We start from the raw sequence: 22,769 nt of genomic DNA on the forward strand, positions 1-22,769 counted from the left end.
CTCTCCCATCAGACATCCACAACATTGACTCTCTTCCTCAAATTCAAATCCATCTGTTTCAGGCTGCCTATATCCCGTAATTTCTTTCGCTGTGCTACGTTGTCCTTTTCCTTGTTGTTTAATTTATTTGTGATGTGTTTTTAATCTTGTGTAAAGTGTCCTTGAGTGTTGTGAAAGGCGCTGTGACATAAAATGTATTATCATAATTATTATTATTATTATTGTTATTATTATTATTATTATTATTATTACAAACCAGAGTGTGACAGTCTTTCCATGAAGTAACCTTAAGTAAACTTGATCTTCACTTAGGAATTGTTTCAAAAAGCTATTTTTTTTATAGTGTGATTGGATCAGAAGTCTCTGCACTAAACATGCTGATGTTTTTGTCCCAAGTTTTCCTCGATATAAATGATGCTCTGTTTCTTTAATTTCGTAGAGAACATGTAAACAAATTTTGGAGGAATAGAGGACCACTGCATTGATTTATACCTGTGGTTTCAGATTCTTTCTTAATTCATTTCGGATACTCTCACAGAAAAGCCTCAGCACCCTCAGATTCAATCCAGTTCAAATCAATTCAATTCAATTCAGCTTTATCTATAAAGTCCCGAATACAACATATTAATTCTACACACTTTTACAGAGCAGACCCAACAGATCCACATGAGCAAGCATAAGCGACTGCGGAAAGGAAAAACTCCCTTTTAACAGGAAGAAACCTTTGCAGAACCAGGCTCAGAGGTGGCGGCTTTCTGCTATTCCGGTTGGGGTGAGGAGACAGAAAGAGAAGGAGATAGGACAGACAGTTTCTTGTATCTACATTTCATGTATAAACAGAGAGTACATATGCTACAGGGGGAACAATCATCAATGACACGAAGTACCAGAAGATCTGCCACTATTTATTTTTTTCAGTGAATTTAAAGAGACAAGACAAGTAATTAAATATCAGAGTTTTTGTGAAAATTTAACAGAAACTATTTATGTAAAGCCTACAGCAGGTTCTCACTTATCTCTTTTCATCTGTGTTTTCTTATCTTTTACAAGAAACATTTCATGTCGCCACCAGATCAGATCAGTCCCTGAGCATCACAATGCACTAATCTTTGGATCATTGTAGGTATTCTCTCCTGTTTTTCTGGTTCATGTTTCTAATTTGGAGAACTCAACAAATGCTTTTATATTTGCTGTTCATAGACGAAGTTCATCTCATTAATTAACAATCTGTGTCAAATCACTGACTGGAGTTGTTTTAGATTAAGAACAATAAACTTATCACATATACGTACGTTTTCAATCAGCCTGTAGGATGAATAAAGAGTGTTTTTATTTTTGACAAAACTGATCAACTTACAGTTTGTCTCAGTACAAATGGTTAAATTGGTTAAATTGGTTAGGAACCAATTTAACCACAGTTAATGAGCTGTAAATTCATTGTAGTCCAGAGAGATTCAAACAGGTTGTGGTCTCTCATAATGCAAACCAAATAAATAACTTGAAAGTTACAAGTAAAAGACTGGAACACAGCCCTCAACCTTTTCCCTAAACCTGAGTTGTCACGTACGATCAAACATACCAATCATTTTCTCAAGTAATTCTCTTATACACTCAGAATGTAACTGTTTTTTTAAGTGCACCAACCTGTGAGAACAAAAACATTCAGCCCCCGCTCCATGAGGTAAACCTTTTAAAAGATGCAAAATTATTTCATTTTAATATAGATTTCAAATTATTCCTTTACATGTCACATACTATATGGAGCTTCAATATATGGTAAATATACTGGACTTACCTTCGTCTCTGTAACCTTCGAACTCCTGGGGACACTGCAGTGGCTACAGGCTTGTTTGGCTCATATCAGTTTTCAGCAGATGTGAGTGTAAATAAAGCACCTAAAAATGGGTTTCAAAACATGCACACACAAACCCAAGCTGGCAGGACTGGAGCAGGAATGAGAAAGTAAAAAACAAACAAACAAAAAAAAAACAATATGACATGTGGGTATCTACTGTGTTCGAAAGAATGACATGCCCGCCCCTTCTTTTTTTCTCTTCCAACGAAACACAAAGCAGCTCTCAAATCACAGTTCAGCTGAAAATGAACATCATATTCCTGTGTTTGATTTGGACTGTAATGAAGCAACTTTTTTTTAATGCGAAAATCTAGCAGTGAAACAGTTCTGCTCATGAAACATGAGCTGGTGAAAGCTTTGTTCTGTTTGACTTGATGTTTGGATCAACACAGAACTGCTTTATCATCACAACTTCAAAAGGAAGAAATCACCTTTGAACATCACAAGAATTTCCCCCTGTCACTATTGAACAAACACAACACTACACAATGTAGTTAGAATGTTTAATCATCTGATACTTTCTATTTGTGATTATATTCAGAACATTTTGTCAACAAAACAATAAAAACATATTTTCTAAAGAATTGCTAATATTGCTACATGAAACTACAATTCTTGAAAATACAAGAATTTTTTTTGTAATGTTTTTTACAACATTGGCTTTTTTACTTTAAAAATGTTCAGAATTGTTGGAATTTCTCCTGGTTTATTCTGGTTATGAACAAAACAGCAATTATGACCCGGAAATAATTGTGCAGAAAAGTATTGCTATCATAACCTGAGCGGCAGAGTCAGAGTCAGTCACCCTGTTGAGGGAGGAGTGGTTGTTGGCGTTGTGTACGTCGTTGTGGGAGAGGAAGCGGATGTTTCCTTTAGACGCCTCGTGGATGTCGCTGTGAACAAAGTGGGTGATGTTGGTGTATTTAGAGATGCCGCGTTCGATTTCATCCCTACTGACAGCCAGAGGCGGTGCTGAAACATGGTCTCCTCATACTCCAGTTTTCTCCCACAGCCCAAAGTCATGCATTTGAGGTTGCAGTCCAGTGAGACGAACGACGGTCACAAAGTCATTACCCCTGGTTAAATCTCACCCTTACATGCAGTACACAGAATCAACCAGCAGATGTCACTGTTATGATTATAGAGTGCCAGAATCGCTTGTCTCAAATTTCAACACCTCCAAGCAAAAGCATGAAAATCCACAGGACAAAATCGCAATCAAAGTAAAATTGGCAAATAAAATCACAAAACCAAGAATTTGTCCTGTTTGTTTTAACTTGTGTGAAGAATATAGAATACAAGACAAGAGGGCAGACCTGAGCAATACAATGAAAATGAGTCAACAATGACATAAAAGCGTTAATATCACAATTAAAAATCCTCCCTGCCACTATTGCAATTGCAAAGTGCACAAAGCGATGCTATGCATTTATTCAGTGATTTCACCTGATATATAATTCTATTCAAAATCAATTTCAAGAATAAAAAAGTATAAAATCCTCCATGCATCTTCGCCTAGTCGTTAGTAACAGACTTGATCTTCACAGACAGTAACTGTGATGCCACCGATCCATATCTTTCAACGAGCTGAATTGAAAAAATAAAATACATGAAAGCAGAAATAAGTTCATGTCAAGACTCGATAAACATTTTTAAATGGATGATTAAACATAAATGATTTTTGAAAGTGAAAAATAAAGTAATAATACTGCAGTGAGTCTCACCTCTTCCATTAGAGCCTGAATTTCTGCTTGAGACAGTTCAGTGTCTGAACTCAATCTGACTTTCAATCCAACAACAAAATCTGTGAGTAGAAAAATAGAGAAGCTCACAAAATACAACCCTGTACCTGGTTAAAACATGATGGATTGAATTTCATTGGTGTATGTTTTAAGGCATTTCTGCAGTGAGGAGCTGATGGAAACACCATGCACAGGAAAATCCCAAAGAGAAAGAAGTGTATACTTACGAGGCCCTTCTGTTGTAGGAAGTGGAGTCAAGGATTATGGTTTATATGGAAAGAAGTAAACAGAAAGTTAAAGTTTGTCTTGGAATTCTGAATGATCTCTATGTACATTTTTCTGCAATATGACCTCATAGTCATATCTATAACATAACATCTGCTATGTAAAGAAAAAAACATTTGTTTTTGCACAAAACTACTCTTTCTAAACATTGTCCCTTAAACTACTGATTCCATATGAATCCAGACATCTCACCAGTGACTGCAGTGATGCTGACTCCACTGCTTCTGACGTTCTCAAACACAGAGTAGACAGTGAATGTGTATTTCATTGAAGGAGTGAGAGAAGAGATTGTGTGAGTTACTGGTCCGTCTCCATCTGGTGCTGTGATGTTTGTCTCAGTACCATTAAACTGGAGGATGAAGGTGATGTTGCTGTTCACTTTGTTCCACTGCAGAGTGACACCGCTCTCATTTTTTCTTGATACTTCAAGGCTGGTTATACTTGGAGGAGCTGAAAAAAAAGGATTCTTTGTCAATTACATACTGAATCAAATTCAGAGGAAATCGTAGGTTTGGAGAGCATAGATTAGATGATCTGCCCAGTTTAATATATTTTGGGTAAGCACCAAAGTCTCCTGAAAAGACCACCTGAAAAACTTAAAGGGACTTAAGGCAACTTTTCAAAATTTACCTCAGTGCTGCCGCGATAGGCGCTGTGGGGAACTGCAGCCACCAGCCAAGGCGGCACGGGAGCGCGCACAAACATTTTACAGAATGTCCGGCTTCACAGCACTGCACCAGGGATGCTCATGCTGTTTACTACGTCGCGGATTACTGCAGGACCACAGTGCATATTATGTGATTTTTGTAAGCATCCATTTTCACTCCCAAATGCAGCTGAAGTTCCCTTCATGAACCAAACGCATATCCAATATTTATTCAGGTGCCTGCCCGGCTTCGGTTATTTTTTTTTTTTTCTTTTGACTCACGAGATAACGCTGATAATAGGGCTGCGTTAAACGATTACTTTTGTAATCGATTAATCTAGGAAATAGTTCTTCGATGCATTGATTAATCTAACGATTTATTTTTAAATCCGCCGCGGAGCTCCTCTCTGCCTCCGTGTTTATGCGGCGGGTCCCTGCGCGCTCCGCGGCCGGCACGGAGCGCGTCTCCGCCCGGGAGCAGAGATCCGGAGCTCTCCCGTCAGCCTCCGTGGGGCAGCTCCACTCGGCCCGTGGAAGCCGCGACCTGCTTCACGCGCCTCCGTGGAGCAAGCCGCGGCAGCTCCGGATCTCCGCTCCCGGGCGGAGACGCGCTCTGTGCCGGCCGCGGAGCGCGCGGGGACCCGCCGCATAACCACGGAGGCGCGTGAAGCAGGCCGCAGCTGCTGGAGCTCTCCCGTCGCCGCCGTGGAGCAGCTCCGGGCCGTTTACCCAATCGGCCCCAACTCAGCAGGGAGCGCTGCTGAGACTGGCCGCCTGTGAGTGCTTTGGGACGGGGGAGGGGCTCACGCAGCACCCGCTGCTTGCTGAGGACAGCGGAGACGTCCTGTCACGTCTCCAGAGCACCAGAAAAAGCCGCTAAATTTGTCGCTAGTTACTTTTGACCAAAAAAAAGTCGAAAAGAGGCTTTGGAAAGTCGCCAGATTTAGCGAGAAAGTCAACAAGTCAGCAACACTGCCCGCCCCTGATCCCAGCAGTGTTTGAGTCCGTGTCCACGGCGGCCATGTTCTTCCTGTTCGGCAACGCGCATACAGCGTCAATTTACGTCACATCCCCACGACTGCACGGGAAATTCGGACCCCGAACAGCAACAAATTATTTGGCACACAGCCTGTATAAGGCAACAGACAGATACGCGGATTGGCCTGTTATTTTAGGTTTTTAATGCTTCACGACCCAGTAGCATTGAATAAAGTGGAAATGCATGTGTAGTTTTTCACAAATCTTGCCTTAAGTCCCTTTAAGATTCTCTTCTTGAATAGCAGCAGTTCACAGGGTTATGAGAAGCTTCTGCTTTTGGTCTTGCATTTCTTTTTCTTGAACTTTTTCAAACTTTCATCACTGTGAAGATGTACAAACGTGCACCGACAAGAAGTCTTATATCAAATACAATATATATCTGTCTCCTTGGCTCTGCCATCCACGGGCATGTAAGGGTGGCGTTGCTAACGCTAGCGAGGGTTTAATGCTTGTTTTACATGCTTTTTTACTTGTACTTCCATATGAGCGCTGTAAAGCAGGTTTGTTCTCGTGAGATTTACTCGGTCTGATCCTCTAACATGCAAGTGCTGTTTTCAGGACACAGACACTGGGGGCAGGGGAGGGACTGGCGAATCACTGCACCAAGTCTTTATTTACCCCCAGAGGGATTCTGAAAAACAGAACTACTTACTTCTACTTAATACTTCAATATTTTTGGCAAATTGGCCCATTTAGCGGAATTCCTTAGTCATTTCGAACAGCATGCTTACTTTTTTTGTGAGGGTGAGCTGTTGTTTATTCAGAGGTGAGTCGGGGAAGGTTTTCGGGATGGACACAATGGAAGTGGATGGTATTTTTGTTCCCCCTCGTCAAACTCATCAAATACACAATCCAACAACCCCAACACACTTTGGTGGACACGTAATTTGCACATTCACTACGCCGTGAAATATTAATGCAAAATTACGAGATTGAGTTGTTTATGCGAAGATTGCTAAGACGAAACTACTTACTAAACATGGCGTCTGGGCATATTTGCTTCAGCGTCGTAACGCTACAATATTATTTGTTGGTGTTCCACAGCGTAGTGAATGTGCGGATTATAATGTGTCCACCAAAGTGTTTTGGGGTTGTTGGATTTTGTATTTAATGAGTTTGACAAGGGGGAACAAAAATACCATCCACTTCCATTGTGTCCATCCTGAAAACCTTCCCCGACTCGCCTCTGAATAAACAACAGCTCGCCCTCACAAAAAAAAGTATGCATGCTGTTCGAAATAACTAAGGAATTGTGCTAAATGGGCCAATTTGCCAAAATGTTGAAGTATCGCTTTATGTCCCTTTAATTCAAAAAGATAATATCTCACCAGTGACTGCAGTGATGCTGACTCCACTGCTTCTGATGTTCTTAAACACTGAGTAGACAGTGAATGAGTATTCAGTTGCAGAATTGAGAGATGACACTGTGTGAGTTACTGGTGCGTCTCCATCTGGGGCTCTGATGTTTGTCTCAGCACCATTAAACCGGAGGATGAAGCTGATGTTGTTGTTCACTTTGTTCCACTGCAGAGTGACACTGCTCTCATTTTGTCCAGCTGATATTACATTCAATGCATTTGGAGGAGCTGAAACAGAAAAACCTGAGTGATTTTCTTGACATGTCAAACACTGGCAATCAGTCAGACCTCGTCATTCTATATTAACATTATTAATCTTTCACTGAAACACATACTTCATCAACTGTAACTTGGAAACAAAAGCAATTGAGCTTTCCCCGGTTCATCTCAAAATAATGAGAATCATCATCTCACCAGTGACTGCAGTGATGCTGACTCCACTGCTTCTGATGTTCTCAAACACAGAGTAGACAGTGAATGAGTATTCAGTTGCAGAATTGAGAGAAGAGGCTGTGTGAGTTACTGGTCCGTCTCCATCTGGTGCTGTGATGTTTGTCTCAGTACCATTAAACTGGAGGATGAAGCTGATGTTGTTCACTTTGTTCCACTGCAGAGTGACACTGCTCTCATTTTGTCCTGTTGACCTCAAATCTGCTACATTAGCTGGAGCTGAGAATGACAGAAAATATTACTTACTGTCAATGACAAAGATGACACTGAATGACGAAATGTGGCGATTAGAGCTGGGCAACGAATACATTTCTTAATCGCGATTAACTGCACCCCAATCCTGGAGTTAATCACGATTAGCCATGATTAAAATGGCTCATTTGAAGTCTGCCGAAGCCATTCAAAATATGCATGTTACATAATATTTTACAATTCATCAAATATGATTCATAATAGCTTGAAATACCAAGTCCTTACCAAGATTGCCCCCTAAAACACACACACACACACACACACACACACACACACACACACACACACACACACACACACACACACACACACACACACACACACACACACACACACACACACACACACACACGCGCGCGCGCGCAAGAGCAGGGCAGATGAAAAATGGAAGTTTCTTATGAGCGCTCACTTCCTCAAACTTCATTGTGTCTCCGACCCTCAGACACAGAAGACAGCCTAAATTCAGTCACACCGACTTGTGCCCCATACTTGCCTTTATTATGCCAGATTGTGTGTTGAAGGGAAATGTACTTTATTTTGCGTGTTTTCGGTGCATGAAATAGGCCCAGCGGGCCGAAACGTTGCGCCAGCAAAACACAAGATTTAGGTTTCACTTTAATTTTTTTCATATTTGCCCTCCTTATTTCAGTTTGTGCCTTATACCAGCCTTTTCCTCGTCATTTTGCTGATAATTAGGCCCAGTTCAATGTGGCATATAATGAGGAATGTACCGTGTTTCACTGCTAAAAGCACCGTGACCTGCGTGCAGCGTGGGGTGAGGGGGAGAAGGCGGGTTGGTGAGGAAGGCCTGTGGGGAAGGTGATCGGTGCCACCAAGCTCTTTTTTTTTTAATTTTGTTTGCTGCGTGCATTGACAGGTATGTACAATAATTAATCCAATATGTATTACCTTATGAAATATTTTTGCATAACACGTTGACGTATAACATCATTAACAGTCTCACATTATAGTAGAAGTGTACGGTGAGGTCCACAGACTCTTTTATTGTCAGAAATACAAATAAAAGCGCAAAGACACATGCACACGCACAAAATGAGGGGATATATTTTGCCAAAGAACATTGTTAATTTTGTATCAGCTCAGTTCTTCATTTCTGTTTCCTAATCAGTTTTTTTTTTGTTTTTTAACCTTGGGAGCTGCTTTGCTCCACGCTGGTTAACCTCAGCCAGACCCCAGAGGTTAAACAGCTACTTACAAGAAAACTATCGAGTTTATCTTGTTAATTAAAATGAAGTATTAACTTACCAGTGACTGCAGTGATGCTGACTCCACTGCTTCTGACGTTCTCAAACACAGAGTAGACAGTGAATGAGTATTCAGTTGCAGCATTGAGAGAAGAGACTGTGTGAGTTACTGGTCCGTCTCCATCTGGTGCTGTGATGTTTGTCTCAGTACCATTAAACTGGAGGATGAAGCTGATGTTGTTGTTCATTTTGTTCCACTGCAGAGTGACACTGCTCTCATTTTGTCCAAGTGATATTACATTGAATGCATTTGGAGGAGCTGAAACAGAAAAACTTCAGTGATTTTCTTGACATGTCCAACACTGGCAATCAGTCAGACCTCGTCATGCTAAATTACAACACATGAGGGCAATAACGAGGTGGGTGACGAGGTGCAAGAACATGAGGAACAGACAAACAGGTGAGACAAGGAATGCAAAAATAGGCAAACACAAAAACCAAAACCTGTCCAGAGCGCCCCCACATGGCCGCAGGGGCACAGGGTGTAACATAATCCACCTGAGAGTTAATTGAAAAAGATAATATCTCACCAGTGACTGCAGTGATGCTGACTCCACTGCTTCTGATGTTCTCGAACACAGAGTAGACAGTGAATGAGTATTCAGTTGCAGAATGGAGAGAAGAGACTGTGTGAGTTACTGGTCCGTCTCCATCTGGTGCTGTGATGTTTGTCTCAGTACCATTAAACCGGAGGATGAAGCTGATGTTGTTGTTCACTTTGTTCCACTGCAGAGTGACACTGCTCTCATTTTGTCCTACTGATATTACATTCAATGCATTTGTAGGAGCTGAAACAGAAAAACTTCAGTGATTTTCTTGACCTGTCAAACACTGGCAATCAGTCAGACCTCGTCATGCTAAATTAACACTATTAATCTTTCACTGAAACACATACTTCATCAACTGTAACTTGGAAATGAAAGCAATTGAGCTTTCCCGGTGCATCATTTGTTTACTTCCGCTTTACAAACAGGAGCTGAAGCACCACAAACCACACTGCAGCAGTGCCCCCCAATGGACGGAGGGCGCCATTACACAACTCCAAGGCTCCTTAGCCTGCACTAACTGGGATATTTTTGATGGGAATCTGGATGACAGGGTATCCGCCATCACAGACTACATCAAATTTTGCATCAGTTCCACAATTCCAACCAAAATAATAAAGACCTATCCCAACTCCAAACCATGGATTACTCCACAGTTAAACTAGAGCCTGAGGGAAAAACATAAATCCTTCCAACACAAGGACTGGACCAGCCTTAATGTAATAAACAGGACTCTAAAAAATGAGGTGTTTAAAGCCAAACTGGACTACAAGAACAAACTGGAAACAGAATTCAGCCATATGAACACCAAGCAAGCCTTTCAGAAGGTGAAAGCCCTGACTGGATGCAAACCCAAACCCACATGCACAGTCAGTGACCCAAAAATATTCACCCAGGACTTAAACACCTTCTACACCCGTTTTGATAAACAGGACTTTTCATCAGAGTGTCAGGACTTGCTGAGAGCTCTCCCACCACCAGACCCTGAAGAACCGGCGTCAGCTGAGCCGCTGTAAGGCGAGCAAGGCCCCAGGGCCTGATGGCATTCCAGCCAGGGTGGTCAAAAGCTGCGCCATGGAGCTCGCTCCCATCCTACACTCACTCTTCTGCCAATCATACCGGACTGCCACAATACCCACACTATGGAAAACTGCAACCATAATTCCGATACCGAAAAAACCCAGACCCACAGAACTCAATCGCTACTGCCCCATAGCCCTCACATCCATAATAATGAAGTGCCTGGAGAAATTACTGCTGAATATCATCCTTCCACTTGTCACCCCACACCTGGACCCCCTCCAATTTGCCTACAAGGCTAAGAGAGGCACAGAGGATGCTGTAGCCTGCCTGCTGTACCTCCTCCTCCAGCACCTGGATTCTCCAGGCAACTTCACCAGGATCCTCTTCGTGGACTTCAGTTCCGCTTTCAACTCCCTACAGAAGCACCTATTGATACGGAAGCTACATCATCTCAACATCCCGCCGCAGCTGATCCATCTCATCCACAACTTCCTCACAGACAGACTGCAAGCAGTAAGGGTGGGCTCAACCACATCCCCTGTACTCACCATCAACACCGGGGTCCCACAGGGATGTGTGTTGAGCCCTTTCCTGTATGGACTTTACACCAACGACTGCCGCAGCATCTCACCCACCACAACATACCAAAAATACTCAGACGACACAGCCATCCTTGCACTTCTCTCTGATAATCAATCTACTTTGGACTACCACAACTCAGTCACAAACTTCACCAAGCTATGCACAGACAGCTATCTGGAGATTAATGTCAACAAAACTAAGGAACTATGGTTGAAACCCCCCTCACCCCAGGATCCCATTATCATAAACACCCAAACAGTTGAGTCAGTTGACCCCTGCAAATATCTAGGAATAACTCTGGACAATAAACTCCCCTTCGATCAGCACACCGCGGACATTCAAAAAAGAAGCCACCAAAGACTGTCAGCCATCCGCAAACTGAAAGGATTACAAGTAGCACCCCACCTCCTGTTGTTACTCTACAAAAGTATCATCCAACCCATCCTCCTGTACTGCTCCACATGTTTCTACACCATGCTCTCTGTCACTAACCGGGTCAAATAAATAACAGCTAGCTAAATAACAGATCCATCACCCGAATGGCAAACACAATAGTCCAGGACATCACACACCCATTACACCGCTACTTCATCCTACTACCCTCAGGGCGCAGGTACAGAAAACTAAAATTCAGGAGGGCTCGCCTTGGGAAAAGCCTGATTCCTGCAGCTATAGCCGCCCTAAAAACCAGGCCCCGCTGACAGGCTGACCAGTTCGTTAACCGTCGTCTGTTGTCATCAATGTCCCCATACTGTTATGTCTGCCCTCACTGTAGTTGCTCTTGTCTGTGACGTACAATGTGTGTTGTTGTTGTATGTCTCTGTCGGTGAAGACAAATTTCCCCATGGGGACGAATAAATTAAATCTGAATCTGAATCACAAAATAATGAGAATCATCTCACCAGTGACTGCAGTGATGCTGACTCCACTGCTTCTGACGTTCTCGAACACAGAGTAGACAGTGAATGAGTATTCAGTTGCAGCATTGAGAGAAGAGACTGTGTGAGTTACTGGTCCGTCTCCATCTGGGGCTCTGATGTTTGTCTCAGTCCCATTAAAATGGAGGATGAAACTGATATTGTTGTTCACTTTGTTCCACTGCAGAGTGACGCTGCTCTCATTTTGTCCAACTGATTTTACATTCAATGCATTTGGAGGAGCTGAAACAGACAAACTTCAGTGATTTTCTTGATCAGTCAAACTCTGGCAACCAGTCAGACCTCGTTATGATAAATTAAAACATATTAGGGCAATAACGAGGTGGGTGACCAGGTGCGAGAACATGAGGAACAGAAAAACAGGTGAGACAGGGAATGCAAAAATGTGCAAACACAAAACCAAAACCTGTCCAGAGCGCCCGCACATGGCCGCAAAGGCACAGGGTGTAACATAATCCACTTGTGAGTTAAATGAAAAAGATAATATCTCACCAGAGACTGCAGTAATGCTGACTCCACTGCTTCTTACGTTCTCAAACACAGAGTAGACAGTGAATGAGTATTCAGTTGCAGCATTGAGAGAACAGACTGTGTGAGTTACTGGTGCGTCTCCACCTAGTGCTGTGATGTTTGTCTCAGTACCATTAAACTGGAGGATGAAGCTGATGGTGTTGCTGACTTTGTTCCACTGCAGAGTGACACTGCCCTCATTTTGTCCTGTTGACCTCAAATCTTTTACATTAGCTGGATCTGAGAACGACAGAAAATATTACTTACTGTCAATGACAAAGATGACACTGAATGATTAAATGTGGCGATTAGAGCTGGGCAACGAATACATTTCTTAATCGCGATTAACCGCACCCTAATCCTGGAGTTAATCACAATTAATTATGATTAAAATGGCTCAAATGAAGTCTGCCGAGGCCATTCAAGATATGTGTGTTACATAATATTTTACAATTCATCAAATATGATTTATAATAGCTTGAAATACCAAGTCTTTACCAAGATTGCCCCCCCAACACACACACACACACGGAAGAGCAGGGCAGATGAAAAATGGAAGTTTCTTATGAGCGCTCACTTCCTCAAACTTCATTGTGTCTCCGACCCTCAGACAGAGAAGACAGCCTAAATTCAGTCACACCGACTTGTGCCTCATACTTGCCTTTATTAAGCCAGATTGTGTGTTGAAGGGAAATGTACTTTATTTTGTGTGTTTTCAGTGCCTGAAAAAGGCCCAGCGGGCCTAAACGTTGTGCCAGCAAAACACAAGATTGAAGTTTCACTTTCATTTTTTTCATATTTGTGCTCCTTATTTCAGTTTGTGTCTTGTACCAGCCTTTTCCTCACCATTTTTCTGATAATTAGGCCCAGTTCAATGTGGCATATAATGAGGAATGTACCGTGTTTCACCGCTAAAAGCGCCGTGACCTGTGTGCTTTTTTGACGCTCAGCTGGAGCGCGGTGTGAGACTCTCTGCAGGACAGGTTGGGCTTGTTCACGCCCCCCACAGCGTTATTCAGCCAAGCTGGGCCAGGCATACATCCACACTAAAATATATCAAAGTGAATTTCACAGCTTGCATGTGTAGACCCAGCTCCCAGACCCAACTTTGAAAAGCTTAGATTAACGGCGACATATAGTTATCATGCGATAAGAGTCTGTGATAATGCAGCATGATATCGCCGTTAACAGCCCAGCTATAGAGACGATACATTTTTTAATAGCAAATACATGCACCTTCAAGTGATACGGTTTCGCCGCATTTTAATTTGAGAAAATGCAATTTTAGCAAATATGTTGGTGTTGCCATTTCTGTACACCAAAAAGAAAAATGTACAGCAGGAAAAAAAAACTAAACATATTGAGAGAACCTCAAATCAACTGAACAGTAATTGGGTGCCTGGCTGTCAGTCAAAGTCGTGGCCGGTTTATTTGTGTGCGATTGGTCGTTGGGGCCAGCTTTGTGTCTGCCATAAGTTTGATTGGTTCAAGGGAGAGGGAGGAGCGTTTGTTTTGTTAATGGGGAGCGTGGGGTGAAGGGGAGAAGGCGGGTTGGTGAGGAAGGCCTGTGGGGAAGTTGATTGGTGCCACCAAGCTCTTTTTTTTTTAAATTTTGTTTGCTGGTGGACTTTGTGTGAACCAGGGCACATTCTGAGTGTGTTCTGAATTTGTTCCCGAGTCCCGAGATGTGAACTGTAGTGGATGCACTGAGGTTCGACTAAACATGGTTTATATCTGTTCCAGGCACGGGCTGAAGACAGCACGGACTCTTACAAATTCCAAGTGTATCTATTTCGCTGACAATTAAGAGCTATACTCAGAATTATTCCTATTGTTTACTTTTTTTTGTGTGCTACTTGGCTTCTTATTTTCACATTACCAAAAAGTTATAGATATTGATAGTATATACAAATGTTGGACCCTTCGTAACGCCACCCATGGGGTTCGGAAATACCATTCTGAAGGTTTCAGTGACTTCAGCAGGACATCCCCATACTGAGCAATTGAAACCAGATGTAAATGTGATTGGTCCAGCCTGTCACATGACTGCATCACGTGGACAGTGGAGGCACTGTGATTGGGTGATTTTTGCAAAACTTTAACTTGTAAAATGAAATCAACTGATGATTTATGTGAAATTTACAGTGTGGTCAAGACGACAGGGTTGTTAGTCTGGCATGCCAGACTGTCTCTCCATGCTCAGGGATACACGGAGATACAGTCTGGTACCGCGCCAATTGAGTCTGACTTCTGCCCGGCAAACTTCTGCCGGGTGAATCACAGCCCACGAGAGGCGGGAGTTAGCAATGCGTCATCGTATACCCCCCCGCCCCCCTGCCTCAAAACAATCATGGTGGCGGCCGCAACACAGCGAGGCTTTACCACGGCTCTGTTTGAAGTTTTGAACGAACTGAATTTGGCGCTGAAACCACAGCTGGAATCTGCTCCGAAGGCTTTTCTTTAACCCCAAATTCACCGGACACCAAAGCGCCGCGCCGCGCCGCGTCCCAGAAGCGCCGGTGTTAGGAGGGATCACCAGAACGGAGGCGCGCGCCACGGCACTGGTGATTCGCTTCAGGTCGCCCCTTCTAAACGGCGCGGCGCGGCGCTGCGCTCCCGGTGTGCATTGACTTCAGGAACAAGATGCTGGCGTGACGCGGCGCTTAAGTGTCCGGTGGAATTTGGGGGTAAAACGGACGTAAAACTCCATGCCATGATCCCATGTTTTGGACTACAAAACTACTACAACGGAGCGCTGTGTACGTCGCATTGTCGTTGCGTCACAGCCTCGTTTCTTGGATTGGTTCTCTCCGCTCAATAGTCCCGCCTCTCGTCAGCCTGTTTGAAATGAAGCCCCAATGGCGCGGTACCAGACTGTCTCTGTGTGTAACATATGAAGTCAGTCTGGCATGCCAGGCTAGTAGAAACTACTGATAGACAGCACAACATGTTCAGAAACCGGGCGCATTATATGTTTACTTGCACTCTGAAAAATGGCATTTTTGTGTGGGTTCCAATGAGACCTAGACTCTTTTTGAAACCAACATCATCGCCCTCTGCTGGAATTTCCCTGGAATAACAGCATTTCTGCATTTGCACGTTATCTTCACATTTTAGCAGGGGAGGTTAGTGCTTGGTAATGGCTCAAGATTGTTTTGATATCAGTGGACATTCAAATAAATGGATTTGAAATGGTTCAAGTTGTTTCTTTGTTGTTTTTTTTACTTTTGTTTTTTCTTAAAGGTATAATGAACGATGTTTTCGCCAATGAATTGCATGATGCAAAACTCAACTATTGGTCCTCCAACATGTCAATCACGCTGGAGAAATGCTTGCGGAACACCGTCAGGCGTGCTCGTAGGAGCAGTAGAGCAGATAGGATGGTCTGGCGCGTGCGCGTTTTTCAAAAAGTGAGTAACAGACGTTTGGCTTCGACTTTTTCGAGAACATCGTCCAATTTACTGTACCTTTAAGTTTTCTTTCATCTACCGATAAATACAGTTTCTAAGTACTCAGTAAATGTGTGAAAGCCCTCCCAATAAGGGAGGCATGATACCTTTACAGGTATGTACAGTAATTACTCCAAGATGTATTACCTCATGAAATAATTTTGCATAACACGCTGACGTATAACATCATTAACAGTCTCACATTGTAGTAGTATTGTACGGTGAGGGCCACAGACTGTTATTGTCAGAATTACAAATAAGAGCGCACCGACATATGCACACTTGCACGAAAATAAGCTATACATTTGGCAAAAGAACATTGTTAATTTTGTATCAGCTCAGTTATTCATTTCTGTTCCACAGTCAGCTTTTTTTGAATCTTGGGATCAGCTTTGTTCCATGCTGGTTAACCTGAGCCGGACCCCAGAGGTTAAACTGCTACTTACAAGAAAACAATTGAGTTTTATCTTGTTAATTATAATGAAGTATTAACTTACCGGTGATTTCAGTGATGCTGACTCCACTGCTTCTGATGTTCTCAAACACAGAGTAGACAGTGAATGAGTATTCAGTTGCAGCATTGAGAGAAGAGACTGTGTGAGTTACTGGTCCGTCTCCATCTGGGGCTCTGATGTTTGTCTCAGTACCATTAAACTGGAGGATGAAGCTGATGTTGTTGTTCACTTTGCTCCACTGCAGAGTGACACTGCTCTCACTTTGTCCTGTTGACCTCAAATCTTCTACATTAGCTGGAGCTGAGAACGACAGAAAATATTACTTACTGTCAATGACAAAGATGACACTGAATGACTTAACGTGGCGATTAGAGCTGGGCAACGAATAGATTTCTTAATCGCGATTAACCACACAGTGGCGTTTTTTTTGCACAGGCCAACTAGGGCGGCAAACTCAAGGGGGCGGCATGATGAAGGGGGAAACAAATCATTAAATACAATTCCCTTCATAAGCACACAGCTGAGTAAGCATCCATTCACACTCTGATGGTGTAACGTTACATGACAAATGGCGCCCTCTTCAGGTGAAGACTCAGAGGTGCAACCTCTCTTCACAAATGGACAGTGGAATATACCAAATCAGGAAAGGTGAGAGGAGTGCGAGTTTACCGGTGACTGGGCGCGACAGACTGACGCAGGTTAATTGGTGGCTGTAATAATTCAAAGCCTTAGTAAGAGCCCACTTAGTAGCGACATATCAGACTACTTCGATAAAGCTTTTTTCACACATTCCACCTAACAAAGAAAAAAACATATTCTCACACATACACCTTGTTTCCAATTCCAGACCATAAGATGTTCGTTATTTGGTACAGTACGCCTCCTGACTGATGTGATAATATGCTGCTGCAAATGATCGAATGATGCTAATGTGTAGTTTGTTTAAGGGGGGGGGGGGGGGCGTCAGCAAGGTACTTGCCTAGGGAGTCAATACGGCTAGAACCGCCACTGACCGCACCCCAATCCTGGAGTTATACAAATAAAAGTGTACAGACACATGCACACACATAAAATGAGGGTATATATTTGGCCAAAGAACATTGTTAATTTTATATCAGCTCAGTTATTCATTTCTGTTCCCCAATCAGTTTTTTTTAACCTTGGGAGCTGCTTTGCTCCACGCTGGTGAACCTGAGCCAGACCCCAGAGGTTAAACTGCTACTTACAAGAAAACAATTGAGTTTTATCTTGTTAATTACAATGAAGTATTAACTTACCGGTGACTGCAGTGATGCTGACTCCACTGCTTCTGATGTTCTCAAACACAGAGTAGACAGTGAATGAGTATTCAGTTGCAGCATTGAGAGAAGAGACTGTGTGAGTTACTGGTCCGTCTCCATCTGGTGCTGTGATGTTTGTCTCAGTACCATTAAACTGGAGGATGAAGCTGATGTTGTTGTTCACTTTGTTCCACTGCAGAGTGACGCTGCTCTCATTTTGTCCAACTGATATTATATTCAATGCATTTGGAGGAGCTGAAATAGAAAGAAAAAGTTCAGTGATTTTGTTCACATTTCAAACATTGTCGATCAGTCAGATGTTGTCATGCTAAATTAACATCATAAATCTTTCATTCAAACACATACCGCATTGGCCCGAATACAAGATGACTGTGATTACAAGACAACCCCTATTTTTCAAATATCATTTTGTGAAAATAAAAATATGTTGAAGACAATAAGGTTACTCATAAAATAACTTTTTATTGTACAATTATTTTAAAGGTGCTGTAGGCAGGATTCCGCATCTCCGCCATCTTGCTTAGGGTTACCTAAGAAAGATGGAGATTTGACACATCTCAGATGGCAATTTGAAACCCAGCTCAGCCAATCCTGTCCTGTTTTCTCTGTTTTCTCTGACATCATGCCCTTACACAAGTTAAGCCCCTCCCACAAGAACGTGCGATGAACGCCCCTCGACCAATCACAGTTAGAGCCTCATTGGCTCTTCTGATTGGTCAAAGATACGTGGAGCTGTCGAGATTCCTTTTCAGCTCAGAACAGAGACAGATGGAAACGCTGCGCCCTTGCGGTAGTGTAATTATACTGAACTCCTAAAGGATTATCAATGGATACTCTAACATTTAATCCAAAGAAAACACAGAAAAATTAGCATTGACTAGCAAAATCCTGCCTAAAGCACCTTTAAACTAAAAAACTCACAACAGACAACACATTTCACGTGATTCAAGATAAAAAAATATTCCTGCAATATTAAATAAAAAATATATTCTCTTTCTCAAGATAAGCAACAATAAACAACAATTAAGTACCTCAAAGGTTCAATAACTGCATTAATTGTGTAAATAACTTTATAACCATCAAAGCCAGACAACGACGCCGTCGGCGGACAGTATGCCGTGCCTGGGTGCACTATATTATCCACACACGGTCGGAATTTTGGTGAGTTTCACCGCTCGCTCCAGGAGATGCGCCAGTGTCGCTTTCACCGGTCCCCGCTCCCTGACCTACGTCACCATAGCTACGCTCTCTAATTGGTTTACCACAAAATCGCGACGCGTCAAAAGTTCAGATTTCCCAACTTCAGCATTGGCCGCAAAATCGCTCCGCCGACGCAAGAACGCCCCGATGCGCCACGAAAACGCATCTCGTTTCCGGTAGAACGCGTGTTCCCTATTGTTTTCAATTACATTTGGACGCAAAAACGCGGAAATCATTTGGCGGTTTGAACGCAGCATCAAGGGCTTCAAGGGGTTCCAGGGGTAACTTTATTATCCCCCAAGGGGCAAATTGATTTGCAGCAAACAGTCATAACATAGCAAACTTGCAGAACAACAAACAATACAGTTGACACAGTTCATCATCATCAGCATAATTTAAGCAGCATTTAAAAGACCAATTGCACATGGGATCATGGACTTTCTGAATCTGTTCGTCCTGCATTGAGGAACACAGTATCGGCGTCCAGAAGGGAGCAATGAAAATTCCTGCCATAAGGAATGAGAAAGATCAGCAATGATGCCCGTGGCCTTCCTCACACACCTGACCTGATACACCTCACTGAGGTCATTCAAAGCAGTGCCAGCAATTTTGCTGCACACTTTCACAACATTATTGACACGATTTTGCTGTTTGATTGAAAGAGACCCATGCTATCAAGTAAAAGAAAAGGTAAGAATGGATTCAATAAAACATGAATAAAACATTTTCATAAAAGAGTTATTCACATTAAAATTTCTAAGTTTTCGATAAAAGTGCATCCGTTGATGTGCTTTTTTACACACTGCATCAACCTGAGGCTCAAAGATCAGTTTACTGTCGATGACACTTCCCAGGTACTTGTAATGTTTCACCTGTTCCACAGGTTGGTCATTAATATGGGCAGGAGAAAGGACAACAGGTGACCTACCAAAATGAATTAGCATTTCTTTAGTTTTATCCACATTTATGTTTAAGAAGGCAGAGTCACACTACTCTACAAAGTCCAATAAAACAGGGCCATGCACAGGATCTCCCTGGAGTCATCTGCAAATTTAACAATTTGTTGACCTGGATTTACACTCTGTCCAACTCACTACTGCCCCCTAACAGGGGGGGCTGAGCCACTGCATGCAAGCAGAGGCAGCACAGGTTACTGGTACTTTGGCTCCATCTAGTCCTCGATTATAGCACGACTCTATTTTTGAGAATACCATTTCTGGAAAAAAATATCGTCTTATATTCGGGTCAATGCGGCACTTTATCAATTATAACTTGAAAACGAAAGCAATTGAGCTTTACCCGGTTCATTTCAAAATAATGAGAATCATCATCTCACCAGTGACTGCAGTGATGCTGACTCCACTGCTTCTGACGTTCTCAAACACAGAGTAGACAGTGAATGAGTATTCAGTCGCAGCATTGAGAGATGAGACTGTGTGAGTTACTGGTCCGTCTCCATCTGGTGCTGTGATGTTTGTCTCAGTACCATTAAAATGGAGGATGAAGCTGATGTTGTTGTTCACTTTGTTCCACTGCAGAGTGACACTGCTCTCATTTTGTCCTGTTGACCTCAAGTCTTCTACAGGAGCTGGAGCTGAGAACGACAGAACAACATACTTAGTTTAAATAGTAGAAATGATATTGAATAATCAAATGTGATGACACGTCTTCTTTTTAGTAGATAATTGTTCACCTTCTGTCTTCAACCAGCTAGCTCTAGTCTTGATCTCCATGGTGTCAGGCTTCCCTCTGTGGCTGTGTAGTCTGTACCCCTCACCTGTCTCACTTCCTGTTTACAATTGTCTCATCTGCCTGGTCTGTGTCTCTGTACACTTACCCTTCTGGTTTTATAATTAATCTGATGTTGCTCTCCTGTTTCTCAGTGTAGGTAAACCCTCTCTTTCAGTGTGTCATTGCCAGATTGTCAGTGTACCCTGAGTCATCATTATCTCATGCTTTGCACTTCAACCACATCCAGGATTACCAACCTCCACACCTGCTCTGTACTATGTCCTGGTTTTGCAGTTTGTTTATCTCTGTTCTGGACTTTGAATTACACTTCTGACCTCAGTATCTGAATCCCCTCTCCCTAGTTATTCCTCAATGACAGTGTTATTATATCCTGTTAGCTGTGGATTTTGAACTTTGTCAATGGACTGCATTCAATTGACCCAACTGACTTCTGAGGAAATACTGATTGATGCGGTTACTCTGTAACTTTAATGGGATACATCATTTCTTGCCCTGAGTGCTAAAGCCTTTCTTTAATGTTGCTTTCTCCGGGTGATAATGACAAAATCGAAGCACCTTTTTTCTAACAAACTATTTTCAGCTTGAACTGATACTTCTGCCTTCATTGGTCACTGCTAGTTCCAGTTCTGGAGGATGGAGCCATGCCCCCACCCTTCACTAAGCCGTATATAAAACACATAGTCATCTCTGGGTCTTTCACTGATTAATCCACCTGTGAGTTAATTCAAAAAGATAATATCTCACCGGTGACTGCAGTGATGCTGACTCCACTGCTTCTGGCGTTCTCAAACACAGAGTAGACAGTGAAGGTGTATTCAGTTGCAGCATTAAGAGATGAGACTGTGTGAGTTACTGGTCCGTCTCCATCTGGGGCTCTGATGTTTGTCTCAGTACCATTAAACTGGAGAATGAAGCTGATGTTGTTGTTCACTTTGTTCCACTGCAGAGTGACACTGCTCTCATTTTGTCCTACTGATATTACATTCAATGCATTTGGAGGAGCTGAAATAGAAATCAAAACTTCAGTGATTTTCTTGAAATGTCAAACACTGGCGATCAGTCACATCTCGTCATGCTAAATTATCATTATAAATCTTTAATTCAAACACATACTTCATCAACTGTAACTTGGAAATGAAAGCAACTGAGTTTTACCTGGTTCATCACAAAAAAACGAGAATCATCATCTCACCAGTGACTGCAGTGATGCTGACTCCACTGCTTCTGACGTTCTCAAACACAGAGTAGACAGTGAATGAGTATTCAGTTGCAGCATTGAGAGAAGAGACTGTGCGAGTTACTGGTCTGTCTCCTTCTGGGGCGCTGATGTTTGTCTCAGTACCATTAAACTGAGTGATGAAGCTGATGTTGTTGTTCACTTTGTTCCACTGCAGAGTGATACTGGTCTCATCTTGTCTTATTGACCTGAAGTTTTCTACATCAGCTGCAGTTGAGAACAACAAAACTGTTTGTGGTCGGGTCCATTTTAAGAAACACAAAGACCTTTTGTTTTACCTGCTGTGTAACAGATGAAAGGCAGCTGGATGGAGCAGCTTTCATCTGACCACAGTCCTGACTCAAACGATGTGGCGACGCACTGTTCTTCACCAGAGTCGGGCTGGCTGCTGTCCCAGTTTCGATACAGTGAGACACTCCCGTCAGACCATAGTCTTTGGCGATACAGACCAATCCACACATTGTGTCCGGCTGCTATATCTCTAAGTATTTCATTTTCTGTCTGGTTTCGAATGCTGTGGAGGGAAGAGCAGCAGATGTAAAATATATTCCACTGCATGTTTCTTTGTGGGACCATGACAGAATCACCCATAGACTGTATGCTTTACTCTGCATTTTGCCTCCATTGGTGATGATTACTTATTAGTACCAACCATTACACCCCACACACACTCTCGGTGCATGCATGAGTTACTTTCCTTTTTCTCTTGAAATTCACCTTTAGTTAGCTGGGATCAACTCCAGCTCTGCCTGACCGTGACAAGATGGATGAATGGATGGAATGGACAGATCAGTGAATTAATACTGTACCTGGCCAGATCTACATAATTCTCTCTGCAGAACCTCTGAGCTTCTGTCCAATTGCTTAATGTTTCAATCCTGACAAA

The 22,769-nt window shown here is 42.6% G+C and overlaps 2 protein-coding genes across 3 annotated transcripts in view; both read right to left on the reverse strand.

Annotated features, from left to right (window-relative positions):
* Positions 1–1,942, reverse strand: part of LOC115386097 (receptor-type tyrosine-protein phosphatase H-like) — a 39,734-nt gene extending 37,792 nt beyond the window's left edge. For both annotated transcript variants that reach the window (XM_030088307.1, XM_030088309.1), the window contains exons 1-2: positions 1,796–1,942; positions 1,645–1,687 (exon numbers count right to left, since the gene is read on the reverse strand). In XM_030088307.1, the coding sequence (XP_029944167.1) occupies positions 1,645–1,678 (34 nt within the window). In that variant the 5' untranslated portion in view covers positions 1,679–1,687; positions 1,796–1,942. The remainder of the gene's footprint in view (positions 1–1,644; positions 1,688–1,795) is intronic.
* A 402-nt stretch (positions 1,943–2,344) lies between these two features.
* The window catches only part of LOC115386089 (fibronectin-like), a 37,674-nt gene continuing 17,249 nt past the window's right edge, over positions 2,345–22,769 (reverse strand). Inside the window, exons 8-21 of the mRNA XM_030088285.1 lie at positions 21,391–21,648; positions 20,231–20,488; positions 17,671–17,928; positions 16,436–16,693; positions 12,472–12,729; positions 11,944–12,201; positions 9,422–9,679; positions 8,893–9,150; positions 7,339–7,593; positions 6,895–7,152; positions 4,075–4,332; positions 3,825–3,833; positions 3,580–3,659; positions 2,345–3,442 (exon numbers count right to left, since the gene is read on the reverse strand). Of these exons, the coding sequence (XP_029944145.1) occupies positions 3,371–3,442; positions 3,580–3,659; positions 3,825–3,833; positions 4,075–4,332; positions 6,895–7,152; positions 7,339–7,593; positions 8,893–9,150; positions 9,422–9,679; positions 11,944–12,201; positions 12,472–12,729; positions 16,436–16,693; positions 17,671–17,928; positions 20,231–20,488; positions 21,391–21,648 (2,996 nt within the window). The 3' untranslated portion in view covers positions 2,345–3,370. The remainder of the gene's footprint in view (positions 3,443–3,579; positions 3,660–3,824; positions 3,834–4,074; positions 4,333–6,894; positions 7,153–7,338; positions 7,594–8,892; positions 9,151–9,421; positions 9,680–11,943; positions 12,202–12,471; positions 12,730–16,435; positions 16,694–17,670; positions 17,929–20,230; positions 20,489–21,390; positions 21,649–22,769) is intronic.

The sequence above is a fragment of the Salarias fasciatus genome, chromosome 3, assembly GCF_902148845.1.
Source record: "Salarias fasciatus chromosome 3, fSalaFa1.1, whole genome shotgun sequence".
Lineage (NCBI taxonomy): Eukaryota > Metazoa > Chordata > Actinopteri > Blenniiformes > Blenniidae > Salarias > Salarias fasciatus.